Source organism: Nyctereutes procyonoides, unplaced genomic scaffold, assembly GCF_905146905.1.
Source record: "Nyctereutes procyonoides isolate TBG_1078 unplaced genomic scaffold, NYPRO_anot_genome, whole genome shotgun sequence".
NCBI classification, from domain to species: Eukaryota; Metazoa; Chordata; class Mammalia; order Carnivora; family Canidae; genus Nyctereutes; species Nyctereutes procyonoides.
The window spans coordinates 26,075,674-26,098,267 of record NW_026575041.1 but is presented as its reverse complement, the minus strand read 5'-3'; the positions used below and the strand labels follow the sequence as shown (position 1 = coordinate 26,098,267).

Here is a 22,594-nt window from a genome sequence, read left to right as displayed (position 1 = left end):
GGCAAGAGAAACAAAAGCAAAAATGAACTATTTGGACTTCATCAAGATAAGAAGCTTTTGCACAACAAAGGATACAGTCAACAAAACTCAAAGACAACCTACAGAATGGGAGAAGATATTTGCAAATAACATATCAGATAAAGGGTTAGTGTCCAAGATCTATAAAGAACTTATTAAACTCAACACCAAAGAAACAAACAATCCAATCATGAAATGGGCAAAAGACATGAAGAGAAATCTCACAGAGGAAGACATAGACATGGCCAACATGCACATGAGAAAATGCTCCGCATCACTTGCCATCAGGGAAATACAAATCAAAACCACAATGAGATACCACCTCACACCAGTGAGAATGGGGAAAATTAACAAGGCAGGAAACCACAAATTTTGGGGAGGATGCGGAGAAAAGGAACCCTTCTGCACTGTTGGTGGGAATGTGAACTGGTGCAGCCACTCTGGAAAACTGTGTGGAGGTTCCTCAAAGAGTTAAAAATAGACCTGCCCTACGACCCAGCAATTGCACTGTTAGGGATTTACCCCAAAGATTCAGATGCAATGAAATGCCGGGACACCTGCACCCCGATGTTTCTAGCAGCCATGTCCACAATAGCCAAACTGTGGAAGGAGCCTCGGTGCCCATCGAACGATGAATGGATAAAGAAGATGTGGTCTATGTATACAATGGAATATTCCTCAGCCATTAGAAACGACAAATACCCACCATTTGCTTCAACGTGGATGGAACTGGAGGGTATTATGCTGAGTGAAGTAAGTCAATCGGAGAAGGACAAACAGTGTATGTTCTCATTCTTTTGGGGAATATGAATAATAGTGAAAGGGAATATAAGGGAAGGGAGAAGAAATGTGTGGGAAATATCAGAAAGGGAGACAGAACATAAAGACTCCTAACTCTGGGAAACGAACTAGGGGTGGTGGAAGGGGAGGAGGGCGGGGGGTGGGGGTGAATGGGTGACGGGCACTGAGGGGGACACTTGACGGGATGAGCACTGGGTGTTATTCTGTATGTTGGTAAATTGAACACCAATAAAAATTAATTTATAAAAAAAAAAAAAATAAATAAAACTACATTCAACTATCCAGTTAAGAAATAGTATAAATATAAAATAGTTTTTGCTGACCATATATTACTTGAAATAATTGTTAATGTTGCCTTTGGCCACTGAATTATATAAAGTTTTCTTTTTCTGATTATAAAAAAGTATACATTTAATTATATACGTGTGTGTATGTATGTATGTGAGAATATATATATATATATATATATATATATATATATATATATATACACACACACACAAGATGACGTTTTCCCTTAATTTTTATTATTTCCTTTCTATACTGCCTTGGGGCTTTGTTCTTTTTCTTGCTCTTTTGCGTGTAAGTTTAGGTTGTTGGAGAATTCTCTTGTTTTGTGAGGTAGGCCTGTATTGCTATAATCTTCCCTCTTAGAACAGTTTTTGCTGCATCCCAAAGATTTTGATTCCCTGTGTGTTTATTTTTATTTGTCTCCATGTATTTTTTGATTTCCATGTTGATTTCTTGGCTGACCAATTCATTATTTAGTTGCATGTAATTTAACCTCCATGTATTTGAGTTCTTTCCAGATTTTTTCTTGTGATTTCTTGTGTTGTGGTCAGAAAAGATGCATGACATAATTTCAATGTTTTTGAACTTATTGAGACTTCTATTGTGGCTTAACATGATATATTCTAGAAAATGCTCCATGTATACTTGATAATATGCATCTCTTCTGTTTTGGGATGGAATGTTCTGAATATTTTTGTTAGATCCATTTGGCACAATGTGTCATTTAGAGTTGCTGTTTCCTTATTGATTTCCTATGGAGATGATCTATCCATTGATGTACATGGGCTGTTAAAGTCCCCTACTATTATTACTGTCACTTTTTTCTTTTATGTCTGTTAATTGCTGCTTTATGTATTTAAGTCCTTCTGTGTTGGGTGCATAAATATTTACAATTGTTATATTCTTTTGTTAGATTGTTCCCTTTATCATTATGTAGTGTTCTTTTTTGTCTCTTGTTTTAAAGTCTATCTTGTCTGATAGAAGCTCTGCTACCCCATTTTTCTTTTTGCTCCAATTTGCATAGTATTTAGTTTTTTAGCCCTTCTCTTTTAATCTGCATGTATCCTTAGGTCTGAAGTGAATCTGTTGTAGGTAGTGTATAGATGGTTCTTACTTTTTTCAATCCTTTTCACTGGAGCATTTAGTCCATTCACCTTTTTTTTTTAAGACTCTATTTATTCATGAGAGACACAGAGAAAGAGGCAGGGGCACAGGCAGATGGAGAAGCAGGCTCCATGCAGGGAGCCTGATAGGGGACTTGATCCTAGACCCCTGGATCACGCCCTGAGCCAAAGGCAGATGCCCAACCTCTGAGCCACTCAGGCATCCCAAAATTTCAGTTTTTTTTTTTTAAAGATTATGTATTTTTAACCAGCCTGGACAGCATATAGTAGGATGGTAAATGGTAGATGGTAGATGATGAAATTAGAAATCATAACAGTAAGGAATATAGAATTTTAGCCTAGTACTTTTTTTACTATACACCCTACTTTTCCATCTGCCATTCACATTTAAAGTAACTATTGAGAGGTATGTACCTATTGTTACTTTGTTATATGTTTTCTGGTTGTTTATGCAGTTCTTCTCTGTTCCTTTCTTTGTTTGTGGTTTGATAGGGTTTTTTAGTGTTATGCTTAGATTTCTATTTTTTGCTTATCTATTGTAGGTGTTTTGATTTGACAAGATGCCATATTCTTAAAAACAATTTATAAGGCACTATAAAATAATATAAATGTTGCTGTGTCTTGGATTTTGTGTTTCTAAGTAAAAATAGTTGTCAGGATTTTTGTTAATTTACGTGAATTTAAAATGCAGTCATTGTGATGATTATTCCAGAATTTGGTTCCTATTAACATTCTATTCTTAGGGATATTCCCATTTTTTGGATACATATCCACTTTAAATGACATATATTTGGCAAAAATGTTGTGCTCTCATACTTTTGAATATTACTTCTTAATGGTCTTGCTTTTGATCTCTAGTCAAGCCTTGGTCATAGCATTCCATAAAACTCTCACCAAAGTCACTAGGTACTGTGCATTCCCATATCCATTTTGCAATCACAAGCCTTATCTTTCTGAATTTTTCTGCAGCATTTCACTCAGTAGAACAATTTTTCTCCTAGCTTCTGAATTTCTTCAGAAATTCTCCCTTAGTTTTGTTGAGCAGGCTGTCTTTCTTTATTGAGTTCCAAATGGTCAGGCATCAATTCTGAAACATCTTCTTTATCAACATCAGTGATCTCAGCCAATATATACGTAAAAACCATTTATATACTGATGATTCCTTGTAGTTAAATCTCCATCTCTACCTTTTCTCTTGGCATTAGATCTACTTGATAAGTTTTTTGTGAAATAAAAGTCTCATAGAATTAAAACACACTTAAACCAGAATCCAAGATTTGTTTTTCACTAACACCCACTCTTCTTTCTCTGTCATCTTATGTGAATGACATGCTATTCACTCAGTTTCTTGGGTCAAAAACTCTGGAAATATTTTTTATTCCTTTCCTTTTCTTAGTTCATACTGAATTCATTTTCAATGAATTCATCTATATAAAATATACACCTATATAAAATATATTTTAATGTATATAAAATATACATCTATATAAAATATATTTTAAAAAGTCCACTTCCCTTCAGTTTCATTGTGACTGTTCCAGTCAAAAGCAACTTCATTGTTTGGGGTGCTTGGGTGGCTCAGTTGGTTAAGTATCCAACTTGTGATTTCAATTCAGGTTGTGATCTCATGGATTGTGAGATTGAGCCCTGCATCAGGCTCTGTACTCTGCAAGGAGTCTACTTGAGTTTCTCTCCCTCTCCCTCTGCCTCTATCCCCGCCCCCATTCTCTCCCTCTCCCTCTCTCTAAAATAAATAAATTATTATTTTTTTTAAAAGCAATTTCATTGTCACCTAGGTTGGAACAACTACCTTTCTCTGTTCTCCCTGATATCTTGTTTAGAGTCTATTCTCTACCCCCTAGACTAAGAGAGACTTTTAAAATATATCAGATACTGACTTGACTCTTCCTGTTCAAAAATCTTTTAATTCCTTCTCCTTATACTTGGGATAAAATCCAGACTCCTTTCTGTGATTCACAATACTCCATATAATCTGGTCCTTGTCTTGGTGCTCTTTCTAACATTTTGCTATCCCCTCCCTGTTCTTCACTGCTATCTCATGCAAATCACTGCCTTCCTGTTCTTTGAACAGGCCAGAATACTGTTACTTTAGAGACTTTGAGTTTGCCTTGTCTCTACCTCTTTCACTGTCATTTGGTTACATTGCAATTCAAATGTCACAATCTCAGAAAGGGTGACTTTTCAAATCTTTATAAATAGCACACTTCCACTCTCTACCTTCTTATTCAATTTTATTTTTCTACATAGTATTTATTATAATTGAAATCATATGACACATTTATTTGTTGATTTGTCTATTATTTGCCTTTCCTACTTCAATATGAGCTTCATGAGGACAGACATCATTTTGCTCATTGTTTTATCCCTAGCATCTAGTTTAAAGTTTGAAAGATACTTAGTGATTCCTCAAAAAATATTTGTTAATGAATGAATGATTTATATTTAGAAAGAGAATAATTGTGCACAAATTTAAATCTTATGTGATGTTTGCAGGACCTCCAAGAGAGCTATTATTATACTGTGAGTTACAGTGGGAATGTGGATGTCATGTAGAAAAAAAAAAAAAGAGAGAGTGACTGGCTGTGTGAGAGAAATACCACTCTGAATTGTGGAAACCTGGATCCCTTGCTCCTTTGTTCACCAAAGATACACTTTGTGCCCTTCTAAAAGTATGCACACCAGATGTTTTGATTCAGAAGTCTAGGTTAGTCTATACTTATGTAGTTGTTTTAGGTTGGGCTCTCCAGAAACAGAGATTGAGACAGAGACTTGAGTGCATAAGATTTATTTTGAAAGTGCTTGCAGGCAAACCTTTAAAGAAAGGAGGAGAGGAGGATGAGGAAAGAGAGGGAGCTGAGCAATTGATTATCTGGATTAATTACCTGGTCTCAGGTAATCAATCCAGCCTTGGTCTGATGCACACAGCAAAGGCTCTGCATTGTAAAATGCACCATAAAGTTGTTTTCTCTTTTAGTCAAGGGACCAGTGTCAGTCAGTCATTGGCTTTGGATTGCCTACTTGTGGGAAGGAAATTTTTCAGGTAAAGCAGCACCCCTCAGTGAAGGGCAATTCTCCAAAGGAGAAACTGAAACCACTAGCAGCCAACACTTGCAGAAGCTGGGGGGATGTGAACTGGCCCACTGAAGGAGAGCAGGGTAGGCTACCCCAATGTCTTCCATAGTGATATTAAAAGGGGCTGATTGTGAAGCATAGATATTCATTCATTCAACAAATATTTATTGTAGCTGTCATGGGCCAAGTACTACTGGTTGCTGAGATTCATTGGTGAATAGATACGGTCCTGTAGCATGGATAGGGAAACAAGGAGATATTAATTAAATAAATATCCAGTCATGATAAGATACTGAATTATGACTCCCAAATAATACATTGAAGCATTATAAAAAATAAATTCATGACATTGCATAGATAAAAGTTTCAAAAATGGTCCTTCCTGTAACTTTTAAGAATGATTGTGTGAATTCTTTATCATAGAAACCATTATCTAATGTTAGCAGCATATTAATCAAATATTTTCCAAGCATTATTTAAAGCCTCAAGTAGAATTAAAAAATGTGTTTTCAGTCTGAAACCATGCTGGTGTACAAATCCTATATTTGGTCACTATTTAAGTTTAAAGGGAACTAATATCTTGGGTTGGATGCTAATTATTTTTTGTCTTTTAGAAATTATCCCCCTAAATCGTATCCCTTACTGGCTAAAACACAAAGTAGGGATCAGAATTTATGGACTATTCAAGTTCATAGACTACCTATAAGGCTCTAGGTCATGTGGAGGCCAAAATTTCATTGAAGTCATTGCAATGTTATGAAATTTTTACCATTATAAGGCTGGCATAACTGTGTTTGCAAATATCAAAATTTAAAGGACAAAAAGTGATTTGAATAAATAGATATAGATCACCAAGTCCAAGTAAATTTAGAGAAGTCAGCATAAGAGGTAAGATCTGCCCAGACAGTATAATAGGAAAGCTTGTTTTATACATTAAAGTATTAGGAGGAAATACACAAAAAACATTTCTTTTACAAAAAAAAAAAAACAAAACAAAACAAAAAACAAAACATTTTTAACCACCAACAAGTTGGATATCAATAAATATCCACCTGTAGCTCCTGATTTTTATCTGAAGGTCTATTTTCATCTCCTTAAAAAAATTATTTACATGGTAATATGGAAACTACTACACTAAAAAATAAGCCAGCTAATGAACAGGTCAGTAAAATAGTATATTTCTCACTTTCTTTGCCACAGAACAAAAATTTCAAAAGAATATAATTCTTTTGGAGTGTCACCAAACCATTTCTTTAGGAGAATGCAGTGGCAGTGGAAATAACAAGGCTTATTTTCAATAATTGTATTCATACCTCAAATCCCTGTGGTCTTCCTAGACTCTCTTTAATATGTTTCCATGCAACAAGAATCTCTGACACAGACACACTTGTAGCCTTGACATCTGTGGGAGCAGCACTGGGTTCTGTACAAAGGAAAGGGGAAATAATAAACAGTGATGTCTATGCAAGCATTGCACCTGAATTTGTCAGGTGTTACTTCCTTCTACCTTATTTTTGAAATGATGTACTATGGTAGCTATGCACAACACAAGATAAAAAGATGTTCTTTTTGGATTTCTATATTTTGGTCAAGTCTCTTCAATACTTTGCCTACTCAAATCACAAATCTAGCGAGAAAGCAAAGAAGATCTTTATCCTTGGATTAACCAGGAAATTTCTGGAGAAGTTAAGTTGTCTGACTTAATTTGTCTGCCAGTCTAACATAGTAATCAAAAGCATGGACTAGGGAATCACACTTGGCTATTTTGGTGCAGTTGGTTTTAGCCTTCAAAAATTTTTATTTACTGTTAGGCAAGTTGCTTTGCCTTTTCCTATGCTCCAGTTTCCTCATCTTTAATATGAGCATAATAAAAGTACTTATCTCAGAGGTTTTTAATGTTAGTTTTAATTGGAATGATAGATATATTTAGCATAGTGCTTGGTACTTAAAACATTCATTCACAAAATATCAGTTATTATTTTATTTTTACCCTTGCAAGAACAAATAGAGTTAAAATTTCTAGTTTTTTTGTTGTTGTTCCAACCACAAAACTACATTTCCATGATTGTATAAAGAATTTGATGTGAATCATGATATTTAAAAGGTGTGCATTGACTTTTAAGACAAATATGGACTGAAAAGGAAAGTCCCTGAAGGGCCTATTGCTCAAAAGTATGTTTTAATTTGTTCCTACATTTAGTGACCTTTCTCACTGTTTTTTTTTTCTTCAAATATACCATGTCTGACTGGCATCCATCAAGAGGTGCACTTTATTTGTTGCTGCACTGTATGTGAGGAACAAAATAGTGTCAGCTTGGATATTGCTGAATCATAAATACTATGTCATAAACACATGTTAAATGAAACGGTAGAATAAAGACCATACTTTAGTTCAAACAATTCTGTACAAAGTCAGTTTTTTTTTAAGACTTTATTTATTTATTTATTTATTTATTTATTTATTTATTTATGAGAGACACAGAGAGAGAACAGAGACACAGGCAGATGGAGAAGCAGGCTCCGTGCAGGGAGCCTGACGTGGGACTTGACGCCCTGGGCTGAAGGCGGCGCTAAACCACTAAGCCACTCTGGCTGCCCTGCTCTAGGATTTTAAATCAGGATCAGACCCAAGCTGATGTTTCACAGATGTATTTTTTAGGGGCTAAATATTATAATTACATCTAAATAAATGAAGGTAGGTGAACCAAACAAGAACGGAAGAGTCATTTTTTATTTGTTTCACCTTCTAGATGTAAATAGTATCAGAGGTAAACCCATGATGATTTCAATTAGAAATTTCATCCTGTAAGAAAAGGGATCTCAGTCAGTTTACTTGCAGAAGTTTCAGTATGTATTATTATAGCCGTGGATTAAAAATGTTTTCTGTAAGCAAGAGTAACTGACTAGACCACAGAATGTGTGGTTTGGATTGGAACTGCTGTTCTGTTTGAGTATCCCATTGTAATTGAATAATGGAAGGTAACTAGAAAGAATTTTAGAAAGTCACTTGGATCAAAATGTCCAAATGGATGGATAAATGGATGGCTGATAGGTCTTTAGTTGTTTTGTATGCCCTAATAATATATTAATTTATTTCAACATTTCATATAAAAATAAGAATTTTTGGCTTCTTTAGAGAAAAAAATTGGTGACGCTAAACGTGAATTCATGGTTGTTGCTAGATGAGAATTGGCAGTTGGTCCCATTAATCAGGGAATAGCCTTTTCAGTTTGCCAGAGTCCCTACTACCACCTGTTATCTCACACTGGAACTATACACTTATTTATATCTCTGACTGGATCTCTATAGACTTTTGAGTTATGGACCTATGTTTTAGATCCATGTCTTTATTTTGCAGATGAAAATGTAACATGTACACAGGTTGATTTATTCAAACTCTGCTTCGGGCTGTGAAAGAACCTGAACTAGAATTCAGGTCTCAAGTATTCTTTCCTCTTTTGCTTTTAAATTGGTACCAAGGCAGCACCTAGCTTATTTTGTGTTTCTTAGAGTCAGTTTGGAGGCACAGAAGAGATTGTAGAGGGAACATATAGTTCATTTTCTTACTGCTCAGTTACTTCCAAATAACTGACAGAGGAACAGATGAACTACAAATACAAGTAAAACAACAACAACAAATAGAAGAGGGCAATAACCAAAGGTAATATAAATCACCATTTATTGAGAATTTGATATGTGCCTACCCTTATTTAAAATTCTTAAAAAAATAAAATAAAATTCTTTACATGAATTCATTAATTCTTCCAAGAACTCTATTATCACTATCACTATTTTTGTCAATAAAGAAATTGAGGGGCAGAGAGTCAAGCAACTTGCCCAAAGGCACATGGCTGCTAGAAGGTGGAGAGAGGATTTCAATAAGGATATCACGTCCTAAATACTATGCTGTTCCACTTCTGTGTATATATCTATGTTTACACACCTAATACCTTTCCTTGTGCTGTTGGTTTCTTTTCTCCTTGCCCTACCACACCTAACTTCTCTCAAGACTATTGATGTTGGGGTCTCTACTTTATTTCTATACTCTATGTTTTGCCAGAAGCCACCTAAACCTCCCTGTTATATCTTGTTTAACTCCACTGCAGGCTTACTATCAGCTCCTTTTTATTCCTATTTCATGGAATTTTTGATAATGTTGAACCATAGCTGCACTGCTTCTCACAGATCCTGTCATATTCAGGCATTTATAAAACTCTCCCGATCTGTAAGCCATAGGGTGTTCCTGCCACTCTCACTTCTATTATACTCAGGTAATTTGATGAAAATTCAGGGACTTATTTCAGAGACTGTAGTAGTGTTATGTCCAATAGATTCAAAGACTTAAAAAGATCTCTTTTTTTTCTGTTACTTATGGTGATATTAATTAGACCATGAATAACTCTTTCACTCCAATCTTGGTATACAAAGTGGTGGACAAGCTGATTGATAGATTTCAGTTTCTGTCAGATTAAAAACTTTGAACCGCATTACCATGTTCATGAATTTAGACGATACATTTCTATTAAGTAATTTAGCAGCTGGAGTTCTCCAAGTAATACGGGGGGGGGGTGGAACTTGTAATATTGATTATGCATCTGACTTCCCAGGAGGGGTGAGCAATAACATTAATCAAAGAAGTGTTTAATAAACTTCTTGTGAGAAGGGTTATGATTTCATTATTTAAAAATTCAGTGAAGACAGCTGTAGTTGAACTTTTACAAGCACTAATCCAAATGGATCATCTGGCAAAGACAGGAAATTATTCCTTGTATTTTACAACTAATATGCCAATTTATTATTTTTCAAGTTCTCATAAATCTCACTGAGTTCAGTTTCAGCTAGGAACTGATCTAGAGAATAATACCTCATGAATGTTGGGTTTTAATTTGAGCTGTAAAAAGCAGCATAATTTTTACATACCAGGCAAAAACCAAATAAGCTAGAGAAAGCTAAAGTTTATCACAAATAAACAAAACTTTCAAACTATAATCAATCTATGTTGAATTTCCCTCTATTTTTCTATTAGATGTAATTGAATGCTTAGGTTCTTTTCCTTTCAAAACCATAGTAACAAGAACTATGGGAAATGGGTAAAAGTTTGACCAATAATTATTTCTAGATATATAGAAGTGAAAGCTAATTGGATTTTTCATATGGAAAAAAAGTCTACCATGCATTATAAATCACTATGTTGCAATTTTGCTATTATTTTAAAAAATTAGAATTGTTTCCAGAATGACAGTATTGTATAGGATGTCCTAAAGATTTGCAGTCAAACCAAGATTAGAATGTACATAATTCCTTGAGGAAGACACAAAGAAATGGGAAAACATTCCACACTCATGGTTTGGAAGAATAAATATTGTGAAAATGTCTATGCTATCCAGAGCAATTTACACATTCAATGCAATCCCTACCAAAATACCATGGACTTTCTTCACAGAACAAATAATCCTAAGGTTTGTGTGGAGCCAGAAAAGACCCTGAATAGCCAGAGGAATGTTGAAAAAGAAAACCAAGGCTGAGGGTAACACAATGCCAGATTTCAAGCTGTATTACAAAGCTGTGATCAAGACAGTGTGGTACTGGCACAAAAACAGACACATAGATCAATGGAACAGAATAGAGAACCCGGAAGTGGACCCTCAACTTTAAGGTCAACTAATATTCGACAAGGGAGGAAAGACTATCCACTGAAAGAAAGTGTCTTCAGTAAATGGTGCTAGGAAAATTGGACATCCACATGCAGAAGAATGAAACTAGACCCCTCTCTTTCACCATACACAAAGATAAACTCAAAATGGTTGAAAGATCTAAATGTGATACAAGAATCCATCAAAATCCTAAAGGAGAACACAGGCAACACCCTTTTTGACCTTGCCCACAGCAACTTCTTGCAAGATACATCTATGAAGGCAAGGGAAACAAAAGCAATTATGAACTACTGGGACTTCGTCAAGATAAAAGGCTTCTGTACAGCAAAAGAAAGAGTCATCAAAACTAAAAGGCAACCTGCAGAATGGGAGATGATATTTGCAAATGGCACATCAGATAAAGGGCTAGTAATCAAGACCTATAAAACAAATAATCCAGTCAAGAAATGGCCAGGAGACATGAACAGACCTGTCTCCAAAGAAGACCTACACATGGCCAACAAACACATGAAAAAACATTGCACATTGCTTGTCATCAGGCAAATGCAAATCAAAACCACAATGAGATACCATTTTACACCAGTAAGAATGGCTAAAATGAACAAAACAGGAAACAACAAATGTTGGAGAGGATGTGGAGAAAGGGGAACTCTCTTGTACTGTTGGTGGGAATGGGAGCTGGTGCAGCCACTCTGGAAAACTGTGTGGAGGTTCCTCAAAGAGTTAAAAATAGACCTGCCCTACGACCCAGCAATTGCACTGCTGGAGATTTACCCCAAAGATACAGATGTAGTGAAACGATGGGACACCTGCCCCGCAGTGTTCACAACAGCAATGACCACGATAGCCAAACTGTGGAAGGAGCCTCGATGTACTTCGACAGATGAATGGATAAGAAGATGTGGTCTATGTATACAATGGAATATTACTCAGCCATCAGAAAGGACGAATACCTACCATTTATACAGACGTGGTTGGAAAAGGAGGGTATTATGTTGAGTGAAATAAGTCAGTTGGAGAAAGTCAATTATCATATGGTTTCACTCATACATGGAATATAAGATATAGCGAAAGGGGTTATAAGAGAAAGGAAGGAAACTGAGTGGGGAAAAAATAGGAAGACAAACCATGAGAGACTCCTAACTCTGGGAAACAAAGGGTTGTGGAAGGGGGGATGAGTGGCAGGTTGGGGTAACTGGGTGACATGCATTACGGAGGGCACGTGATGGGATGAGCACTGGGTGTTATACTATATGTTTTATTGAGCATTCCATATGTGTTGCTTTATGTTCTTTATGTTCTTCACTCTTTAACAATATATGGCAAATATATTTTCATGATAATAACAATATTAATAACATCTATAGTGTATTATTTCCTCTGGATGGACATTTAACCAATCATTCTTGCTTTTTAAATTTAGATAATATTGTATTTGAACCCACTAAATTTAAATGAAATAAATGTAAATAAATACTCCCATTTATGTGACCAATAAATATTTATTACTAAACTCCTACACAAAATACCATACTAATAAAGTAGCAGACAGGGCTTTCAGTTGGAAATTTTTCACATATGACATCATGAAATCCTCATGAAAATCTTGTCTAATAGTCGTTGTCTCTATTATAAAGAAAGAAATTGAAGCTGAAACGTTAACAAACTTGCTAAAGGTTACACACCTTATAACTGAGAATTAAACCCATTTGTCTAATTATCAAATCTTTGATTTTTTTCTAACATGCATTTTCACATGCATAACCGTTTAAATCTAAAGATAAAACTACTAGGTAGGCGGGGCATACTAAGCAGTATACCCATTTTACAAATGAGTAAACTGTAAAACTGTGACTTATTTATGGTTACAGTCAGTTGGTGGTGCTGAAGCGTGAACTCAGCTTCCTACATCAAAATTCTTGGCTTTTTCAAGTTTTAATACAAAAATGCAGTTTTTCCGAAAGAGAGAATATGATAGATCTAACCCCCTAAGGTGAGTTTTTTCCCTTAGTCTTTCTTCTATTCAAGTCCAGAATTTCAACTGGCCCTGCTAGCAAAAACAATGCCTTGTATTCCCTAAATTTGACAAATGATTGAGAAAATGTTCTACCAATGGCAGCACTCTTTTGATCTAAAAAACATTATCAAGATAAACTGACCTTTGATACTTTCTTTGTACCCACTTGTGTGACTTATTTATATAGTTCAAGAGAATTATCTTTTTGGTACTGTGAGCTACAGGGTGGGGAGAGTGGTGCGGGGAGGAAATAAATAAGATCATTAGAATATTGAAGCACAAAGATAGTGTCTGATTTATGTAAGGTGCAGTTTTTCAATACAAGTTGCTCTGAGGTTGTGTTTTGTTTTTGTTTTTGTTTTTTTATGGAGCCAAATTCTGAAACAGAAACAGAAAGTTTATCCTAGTATAATAATGACCAGGAAAGTGAAGAATCAAATAATAACAAGGGATCATAAGTGTTCCAATGAGATGCTTATGCACTTAGCATCTCAGGTTCTGGATGTGTTTCCAAATACAGATGAGTTACTGTATTACTTATATATTTAATTTAACTCTTCCAACCAAATATGAGGTAGGAATCTCAAGGCCCAATCTACTTTTCAGGAAGTTGTGGCTCAGAGAAGTAAGTAGCACAGTCAACTTCACATCAGTAAGAAAGTTTTAAGTAACTATGGTAAGTGACAGAGCTGGAATTTGAACCCACATCTTTTGTCTCCAAAGCTCATGTTTTTAACCACGACCATCATGTACTCTCTCATCAGGAATGTTATACATAATAATATTTTGTTATTTTACTCTATTATATATATTTTTATATTACTTGTTACTGCAAAAATCTATTTTGAAGTACATGTTTTAGTCAGGAAATGCATCTTCTTGTTGCTTTAACATTTCTTTGACCTAATTAGCAAGCACATAACCCCAAAGGTCACATGAGATAAATTGGAAAGGTTTGTATAGTGAACATGCTGTGTACAGTAATACCAGTGATGACTTTAAGAAATTAAGGTTTGTACATTCCTTGTCAACAACCTTTGCTTTGAAATTAAATTATGGGAACCACCATGAGTTGTTTACACTGTGTTTCCTTAAACTTGAAATAGCTTGCCTTTGGAGATTACTCCTTCAAACTAGATAGGAAATATGCCTATCTTCTTTTAAAGGCACTGAAATTGTTTCTGTGACATAATTCATAGCAACACTTTATTTATTTTGGTAGACTGACATTTGAATGATACCAGGCAAATTAAATCTAGATAGTCTGATTTTTTCTTTTTTGTTTTTCAAATTTTTAAAAATTATTTATTTGAAAGAGAGGAGAGGGAGGGAAGGAGCACAGGCAGGAGGAAGGGCAGAGGGAGAGGGAAAAGCAGACTGCTGAGCATCCAGAGCATACTTCTATAAGTGTTCTCATAGTTCCATCCTTTTCCTATCCTCTTAAAGTCAAGTGTAATAAGTGAGACGTGCATTGTTATAGTAAATTATAGTAAATACATAGAAAATTTTGAATGTGATATTTTAGTAAAAGTGCTCATCATTTATAATATTTATACTTGATAAATTGCTTGGAAAATGACCTTGACTCTTGTGACTCTGAAGTAGACTGTGGCCCTAGAATACTGTCAGAGAAGCTCCGAATGGTTCTTCTCCTAGTGCTCTTGAGCTTTGGAGACTTTTCAAGATTTCTACAACAGAATTTCCCCTGAGGGGACCTGGGTGGCTCAGCAATTGAGCGTCTGCCTTTGGCTCAAGGCCTGATCCCAGGAGTCCTGAGATGGAGTTCCACATCAGGCTCCCCATAGGGAGCCTGCTTTTCCCTCTGCCTATGTCTCTGCCTCTCTCTCTCTCTCTCTCTCATGAATAAATAAATAAAATCTTTTTTTTAAAAGAGAAATTACCCTGAATGACTCTAGATAATGCTGAAAGGAGAGATATTTGCCTACCAAGACTTCCACACACCTTGCACATGTATCAATTAACTATATATTCTTTAAGCCAAACAAAAATTTTGTAGTCTTTAAAAAATTTTTTTTAAAGATCTTATTTATTTATTCATGAGAGACACACACAGAGAGAGAGGCAGAGACACAGGCAGAGGGAGAAACAGGCTCCATGCAGGAAGCCCCACACAGGGCTCGATTCCGGTTTTCCAGGATCATGCTGTGGGCTGAAGGCGGAGTTAAACCACGGTGCCACCCGGGCTGCCCTTCTTTTTTTTTAATTTAAATTCAATTTGACAACATATAGTATAGTTTTATCTTTAGAATTAAATGGTCATGCATGTGAAAATGCATGTTAGAAAAAATCAAAGATTTGATTATTAGACAAATGGGTTTAATTCTCAGTTATAGGGTATGTAACCTTTAGCAAGTTTATTAACGTTTCAGCTTCAATTTCTTTCTTTATAATAGAGACAATGACTATTAGACAAGATTTTCATGAGGATTTCATGATGTCATATGTGAAAAATTTCCAACTGAAAGCCCTGTCTGCTACTTTATTCGTATGGTGTTTTGTGTAGGAGTTTAGTAATAAATATTTATTGGTCACATAAATGGGAGTATTTATTTACATTTATTTCATTTAAATTTAGTGGGTTCAAATATAATATTATCTAAATTTAAAAAGCAAGAATGATTGGTTAAATGTCCATCCAGAGGAAATAATACACTATAGATGTTATTAATATTGTTATTATCATGAAAATATATTTGCCATATATTGTTAAAGAGTGAAGAACATAAAGAACATAAAGCAACACATATGGAATGCTCAATTTTTTAAAATAAAGAATTATTTGGAAAAATATATCTAAAAAGTATAATGACAATATGGGTTTTATTTTCTTTTGGTGTATCTGTATTTTCTAATATATGTACAGTAATGTCTCATCTATGTAAAATCCACATAACATCCATTATAAAATGTAGAATGTAAATAATAGGGTTAAAGAGAAACTGACCTCCTTCAGCTGAGCAGATAACCACAATCTGACTGAAAGGTCCATCTCCTTTATTGTTATAAACGCCAACCTTCACTTCAAAGGGAGTAAGAGGAGGAACACTTTCATCTCGGTAAATGAATTTTGAAGCTTCAGAGGATGTCACCATTTTTTCCTTCCAGCCACGTGTTCCATTAGGCCTGAAAGCCACAATATAGCCAAAGCCCTCCCCATTCTGAAACTCCTCAGATACTGGCTAAAGAAGAAAAAATGCAATTAATTATCAGCAAAATAACTGATTAAAAAAGCCACTTCTTCCAAACTTTATTTATTTATTTATTTATTTATTTATTTATTTATTTATTTATTTATTTATTTTAAATCATGGATAACCAGAGAACATGAGACTTTCAAATTTGTAATGCTACACTGGAAGCCACTATAGCACAGTCACTTAGTAGTCTTTGGAGATTTAAAAAGGGTTAAAGGCAAAAGATAAAAACTAAAGTAATATCAGTTAGTATTTAAGAAGATTATCAAAGGTGCTGAAAACTCTTGAAGTGAAACAAATTTAAACCAGTTAGTCATGTATATGAAATGAACATTCCACATTAGACTGCAGCAGATTGGGAAAACCTGTCATATGGTCTGGTGGTCAGAAAAATCTGGTTGCTGGAAATGCTCTGCAGAGCCTTTTGTGCAGAAAAAAACAGGAAATATTAATGTAAAATTTTTTTAATAGTGTTCCATTTCTCATTTGCTTTTGCACTTTACTAATGTGAAAAAATTAAAAAATATTTGTTCAAGTAAATGTTATACTGTATGCTTACATTAAATTTGTTAAACAGACACAAACTGTACACCATACAAAGGAGTAATTGTGATTGATTAGTCAAAGGAGCAGTCACCAGGCACTGCCTAGGATAATGCTTAACACATAGATACCCATTAAATACTTGTTGAAACATGTTTTTTTCTTTTGAGTTTTGATTTGAGGAAACACTGAGTAGCAGAAGGGAGACAAAGCCTATTATATCAAAATTCTATATACTGAATGTTTATATCTCCTCAAAATTCATATATTGAAATCCTAACCTCCAGTGTGATGGTACTAATAAGGGAGGACTTTTGTAGGTTATTAGATTATGAGTACAGCGTGCTTATGATTGGGAGTAGTGCCCCTCTGGTCTCTCTGCCATGTGAGGGTACAGTGAGAAAATGGCCATCAGCTGACTGGAGAGCAGGTTCTCACCAGACTGGAATCTGCTGGGGACTTGATCTAAAATTTTCAGGCTCCAGATCCATGAGAAATAAATTCCTGCCAGTTATAAGTCTATGATATTCTTGTTTTAGCAACTGGGGCTAAGATGTGAAGCTGATAGAGAAGGAAGTTCTATTTAGAGAGTTTGACCTCAGTGAAGTTGAGGTATTGGGAAGTTAATCCCTCTGCAGAAATCAAAATTAAGAAATAAATTTTTATTGGAAAGAGGAGGATGGACAGAATAACAGAACAGAGAATATGCTCATGGAAGATTTCTTACTGGAAAATGTTTTTCTGTACATTTGATCATTGTTTTAGAGACTCTCAAGGATTTGTTCACTTGCTCCAGTAGACATTCCATCTCCTTTACATTTTCATATTCAGGGCATAGTTCTGTGAGTTACATAGTTACATATGATAATAAGGTAATCTAACATCAATAAAAAGAAAGTGGCTTCATGGGAAATAAATGTACCTCTCACACACTTCTCTCCTGCCTCCTTCATAGAGGAAACTTCAGAGGGCACATTGTGAGAGAGACAAGAGAACACAAAGTCCCAATTCTACTGCTAATTAGAAAGAGTACTTAAACTGTGCCTTAGTTTCATAATTTTTAAAATGAGGAAAAATTATTCCTTACGAATAGGGTTGGTTTATGAGTTAAGTGAGATAACACAGGCACTGTGCCACAAATTCAGTGGTGGTCATTTCCTTTCTCCCCAATGGTTTTAGTAAAGCTACTATTTAATTGTGAAATAATTAAATATCAAACTAAGCCAAACAAACATGGGAAGTAGTTTGTGAGAGGATGTGTTTTATTTTTAATTTTTTTGTATATGTTTTTATTGGAGTGAGTTCAATTTGCCAATATATAGCATAACACCCAGTGCTCATCCCATCAAATGCCCTCCTCAGTGCCTGTCACCCAGTCACCCCATCCCCCCACCCACCTCCCTTTCCACTACCTCTTGTTTGTTTCCCAGAGTCAGGAGTCTCTCATGCTCTGTCACCCTCACTGATATTTCCCACTCATTTTCTCTCCTTTTCCCTTTATTCCCTTTAACTATTTTTTTTATATTTCCCAAGTGAATGAGACCATATAATGTTTGTCCCTCTCTGATTGACTTACTTCACTCAGCATAATACCCTCCAGTTCTATCCACGTTGAAGCAAATAGTGGGTATTTGTCGTATTTTAATTATTCAAACTTTATTCTGAGATAGCCTATGTGACAAGAGGACGTACTTTAGATTGGAGAAAAGTCAGCTGGGGCTGGGTATGAAATGAGACAGGTTCATGTTGGCAATACTCATCTGAGTAATATATGATCAAGTGTTTCTTAATCTCGTTTAAACAGAAATTACTGCCTCTCCATACCAACTGTAGATCCTATATATGCAGCCTTATTTACTAAGGAATTCATAAATTCTGACATCTGAGTACAGACTTTCTTACCTCCCAGGCTATGACTAACTCATGCCTTCTTCCACTTCTTCCACTTACATTGGTAGGTGCTGTCTTTGGAACTGTGGATTAAAAATGGGCCAGAATCAGGACAAGTAGATATTTAATTTAAGAGTCCCTGTAAGAACACATTATGACCCCACTTGGGTTCTGTAAAATCCCCAAACAAAAAAATCGGAATTTATTTGAAATTAGAGTGTCCATATTCAAAATTAATTAAAACAAAATGTTTGCAACAGGTACTCTGCTTTCAAATCTATGTGGGAGAGTTAAATGTTAAATTTGATTCTACAAATTTTCTCCTTTTTAATGATGTGACTCTTCTGTGGTCTCAGGGCGTGCAGAGCTCCTAGAAAATCCACAGGTTGACTTATTACTGTTTACCAAAAACCCCCAGGAATCTCCATTTAAAGAAACTTGGCAACAGTTCCATAGAGTGAGAACCTAGTTAAATAAACATTAAAAAAAAAAACTATCACGGATATCTTTGCCAACTACAAAATACATATAAACACCCAGTGAAACTTTTTCAAATGAAGAACTATAAAAAGAATAAATGTCTCAAAGGAATAAATTTCTCCTTCACTGCACCAAACCACAAAATCTGCAGTTGAAAAGGAAACAATTTCAAATGAAGAACTGTTAAATGAAGAAAACTATTAAAAGAAATCATTTTCCAGGCTATGAGGCTGCATTAGCAATTTTACATTTCAGTGTTGCCTTTATATCCTTGCATATAGTTTCTAAATGATATCAATATACTCATAAACAATAAATTCATTCCCATATATTACCTACTTGGATGAAAAGCTGTTAATTACTGGTAGATAGTCATGCAGCATTTATGTACCAGAAAAACTGAAGTGGAATTTATATTTCACCAGAAAGGAAAAAAAAAATCTCTTTCCACCAGGGAGATGGGAAAGAAAAGTCTGTGAATATATAATTGACCCCACTGAAATAAAGACCTTTATTTATCAGGGTCCAAATTTCAGTGTCTTTGGGCATTTTTCTCCATGAACATGAGCTCTTGTCTTGCTTATGCACATGTAGAAGGATATACACAGCAGCAGTTACCAAACTTTCTTTTACAGTTACATATACTAAAGATTACTCGTATGTGGAGTTCACTCTCATGAATTTTCTCAGACTTAGATGGAATTGGATACCCTTTTGTCTCTCATTTAAGAAATCACAAGAAATTCAACTGAGAAAAAATGATGATATTAGAACAATAACTGTGAACATATAATTTGTAAAGAGCAAGCGAATCATTTTTTAACTTCAGTTTTTTTTATCAGTAGCCTTAGTTATTGCTAAATATAACAACATATGAGTTTGTTTTGACACCATATATAGTTATATAGTTCTAGTTCTAAATTTATTTTCTGATCCATGGCATAAGTAAGACACGGCAGTGGAGCTGGTTTAACTATATGCATAAAATAACAGTGATCTAAGATTCCAAATAGCCCCTCCATGGTTTATCTGGAGTTTTGAATGTTGTGATCATCAATACATGGTCAAGAAAGTTAATTTGTTGATATGATGTGACTATGGCTTCTCATAGTACCACTTGTTTGTAAAAAAAAAAAAAAAAAGGAACACACACACATGCACTTCGTATTCATCACTGACAACTAACAGTTAAATAATATGCACAATATCTACCAGAGCCACCCATTTCATCTATTACATTGGAATCACTAAGTTTAGTCCCTAAAATTAGGATTTTGAATCTTCTTCTTTGAGGATACTTGCCCTATTATCATAGATGTTGTGGAAAGACAACAAAGATTGAAGATCTTTTCTTCACTGAAGATGAAGAAAAGATCTTTCTCTCACTGAAGATCCTTATCTATTTTATTCAGCTATCAAACATCATCCAAAAAGAGGATGTTCAGAACCTTTAACTTAGAGTTGGAGAGTAGGTTGTGGCTCTCTAGTGAATATCTCTTGTCATTTAAAAATTATGAGTAGAATAAAATACAAGTGATATTTGAAGCCGATCTTTGCTTTTGAAGTTTTGGCAATATTGTTCCACAGTCCATTAATGCTTCTTATTTTTTAGAAAATGTATTTAGATTTTTCAAGATTTTTAGCTTTTTAAGGAAAAAAGGAATAGACACTAGTAAACAATTTGGTGAAAATTTCTACTTTTAGGAAACAAGAAAACAAAATAATACTTTCTATGATGTTATTTGTTTTTCTGTGGATAATTTCATCATTGAAGTATCCATAATGACCCAGATTAGAAAATTTGTTTTACTATTTGAAAGCAGTCTTTGAAGTTTCCTATTGCTGCTAAATTATTTTTCAAGAGAAGATAGCCCATATCAACTTAATGCAAAGACTAAGATCCTCTTTTTGTCACCCTACCTTCAACTTTAATGTACAACAAATTACACAAAAAAGCATTAGTTTACTCTTTTTGTTTGATTTTTTAAAATATTGTATTTATTTATTTGAATAGGAGAGAGGGGAGACAGAGAAAACAAGTGGGGGAGGAGGAGCAGAGGAAGAGAGAGAAGCAGATTCCCCACCAAGCAGGGAGCCCCACATGGAGCTCTATCCCAGGACACTGGGATCATGACCTAAGCTGAAGGCAGATGCTAAACCAACTGAGGCCCAGGTGCCCCAAGGTAGTGTGTTTTAATAGTATATGTCTATAAACAGCAACTATTGGGGCATCTGGGTGGTTCAATGTTTGAGCATCTGCCTTTGGCTCAGGTCGTGATCCCAGGGTCCCTGCAGGGAACCTGCTTCTCCCTCTGCTTATGTCTCTGCCTCTCTCTCTGTCTCTCATGAATAAATAAATAAAATCTTTAAAAAAATAAACATCAACTATTCTTAAATTTAAAAATGCTCATTAGATATAATAGAGACTACAAATAGAAAACTTAAGGCTTTAAAGCCATAAGAACAACTTGTGCTGTTCCATCCATAGATGGCTATGGATGAATGGATAAAGAAAATATACAGGCTAGAATATTATATTTAGCCATAAGTGAAAGCATTATGCTAAGTGAAACAAGCCAGAGAAAGACACATACTATATGATCCCACTTTTATGTGGGATCTAAGAAAATGGAGCCACTAGAAATGAAATAGATTGGTGGTTGCCAGAGTTGGCAGATGGTGGGTGGGGGAAATGGGTGAAGGTAGTCAAAAGGTAAAACTTCCAATTTAAGATAAGTTCTGGGTATATGGTATGGTGACTGTAGTTAACAATACTGTATTATATATTTGAAAGTTGCTAAAAGAATAGATCTTAAAAATTCTTATCATAAGGAAAAACTTACAACTATATGAGGTGATGAATGTTAAATAAATTTACCGTGGAATCCTTACAGTATATACATATACTGTAAAATCATTATGTTGTATCTCCTTAAGCTAATATAGTGTTATATGCCAATAATATCTCAATAAAGCTAGAAAAACAAACAAACAAAAAAGAAATATTAAGGCTTTAATAGCTAGGCATCAGGTACTGTGGTTGGTTATCAGGATCACAATGTTTGCACTGAGTACTCCTAATTTGCTTAAATTTCCTAATTACATGCAGATAATTAGTGGAACCTATGATCATATTCATTTCCTTGTCAAGTTAGTGGGACACAGTTATCTCTGCAGTCAACCCTTTGGAGTCCACTGATTTTAATTATATCCTTTTATTTATAAAACAACATATTCACGGTATGTAGAAATTTGACTTAATCTTTCAGAGCCCTTGTGGTTTGAAAGTTCTATAATTCTTGTTAGAACCATAAAAGTAATATAATCAAACATCTAATAAATGATTTCATTGAGTTCAGAGAAAAACACATTTGTTGAAAAACCAGATATATTTTCAATATAATTAATGAAAACCTGATTTAGAATTAAGCAGTTAGATGATTTTTTCCTTTGGTTGGCTACTAATAA

At 34.8% G+C, this 22,594-nt stretch overlaps 1 protein-coding gene across 1 annotated transcript in view; it reads right to left on the bottom strand.

The window, feature by feature from the left end:
• CNTN5 (contactin 5) overlaps nucleotides 1-22,594 on the bottom strand; it is a 488,760-nt gene that overhangs the window by 21,654 nt on the left and 444,512 nt on the right. The window contains exons 18-20 of the mRNA XM_055320376.1: nucleotides 18,659-18,729; nucleotides 15,964-16,198; nucleotides 6,641-6,750 (exon numbers count right to left, since the gene is read on the bottom strand). Coding sequence (XP_055176351.1) covers nucleotides 6,641-6,750; nucleotides 15,964-16,198; nucleotides 18,659-18,729 — 416 coding nt within the window. The remainder of the gene's footprint in view (nucleotides 1-6,640; nucleotides 6,751-15,963; nucleotides 16,199-18,658; nucleotides 18,730-22,594) is intronic.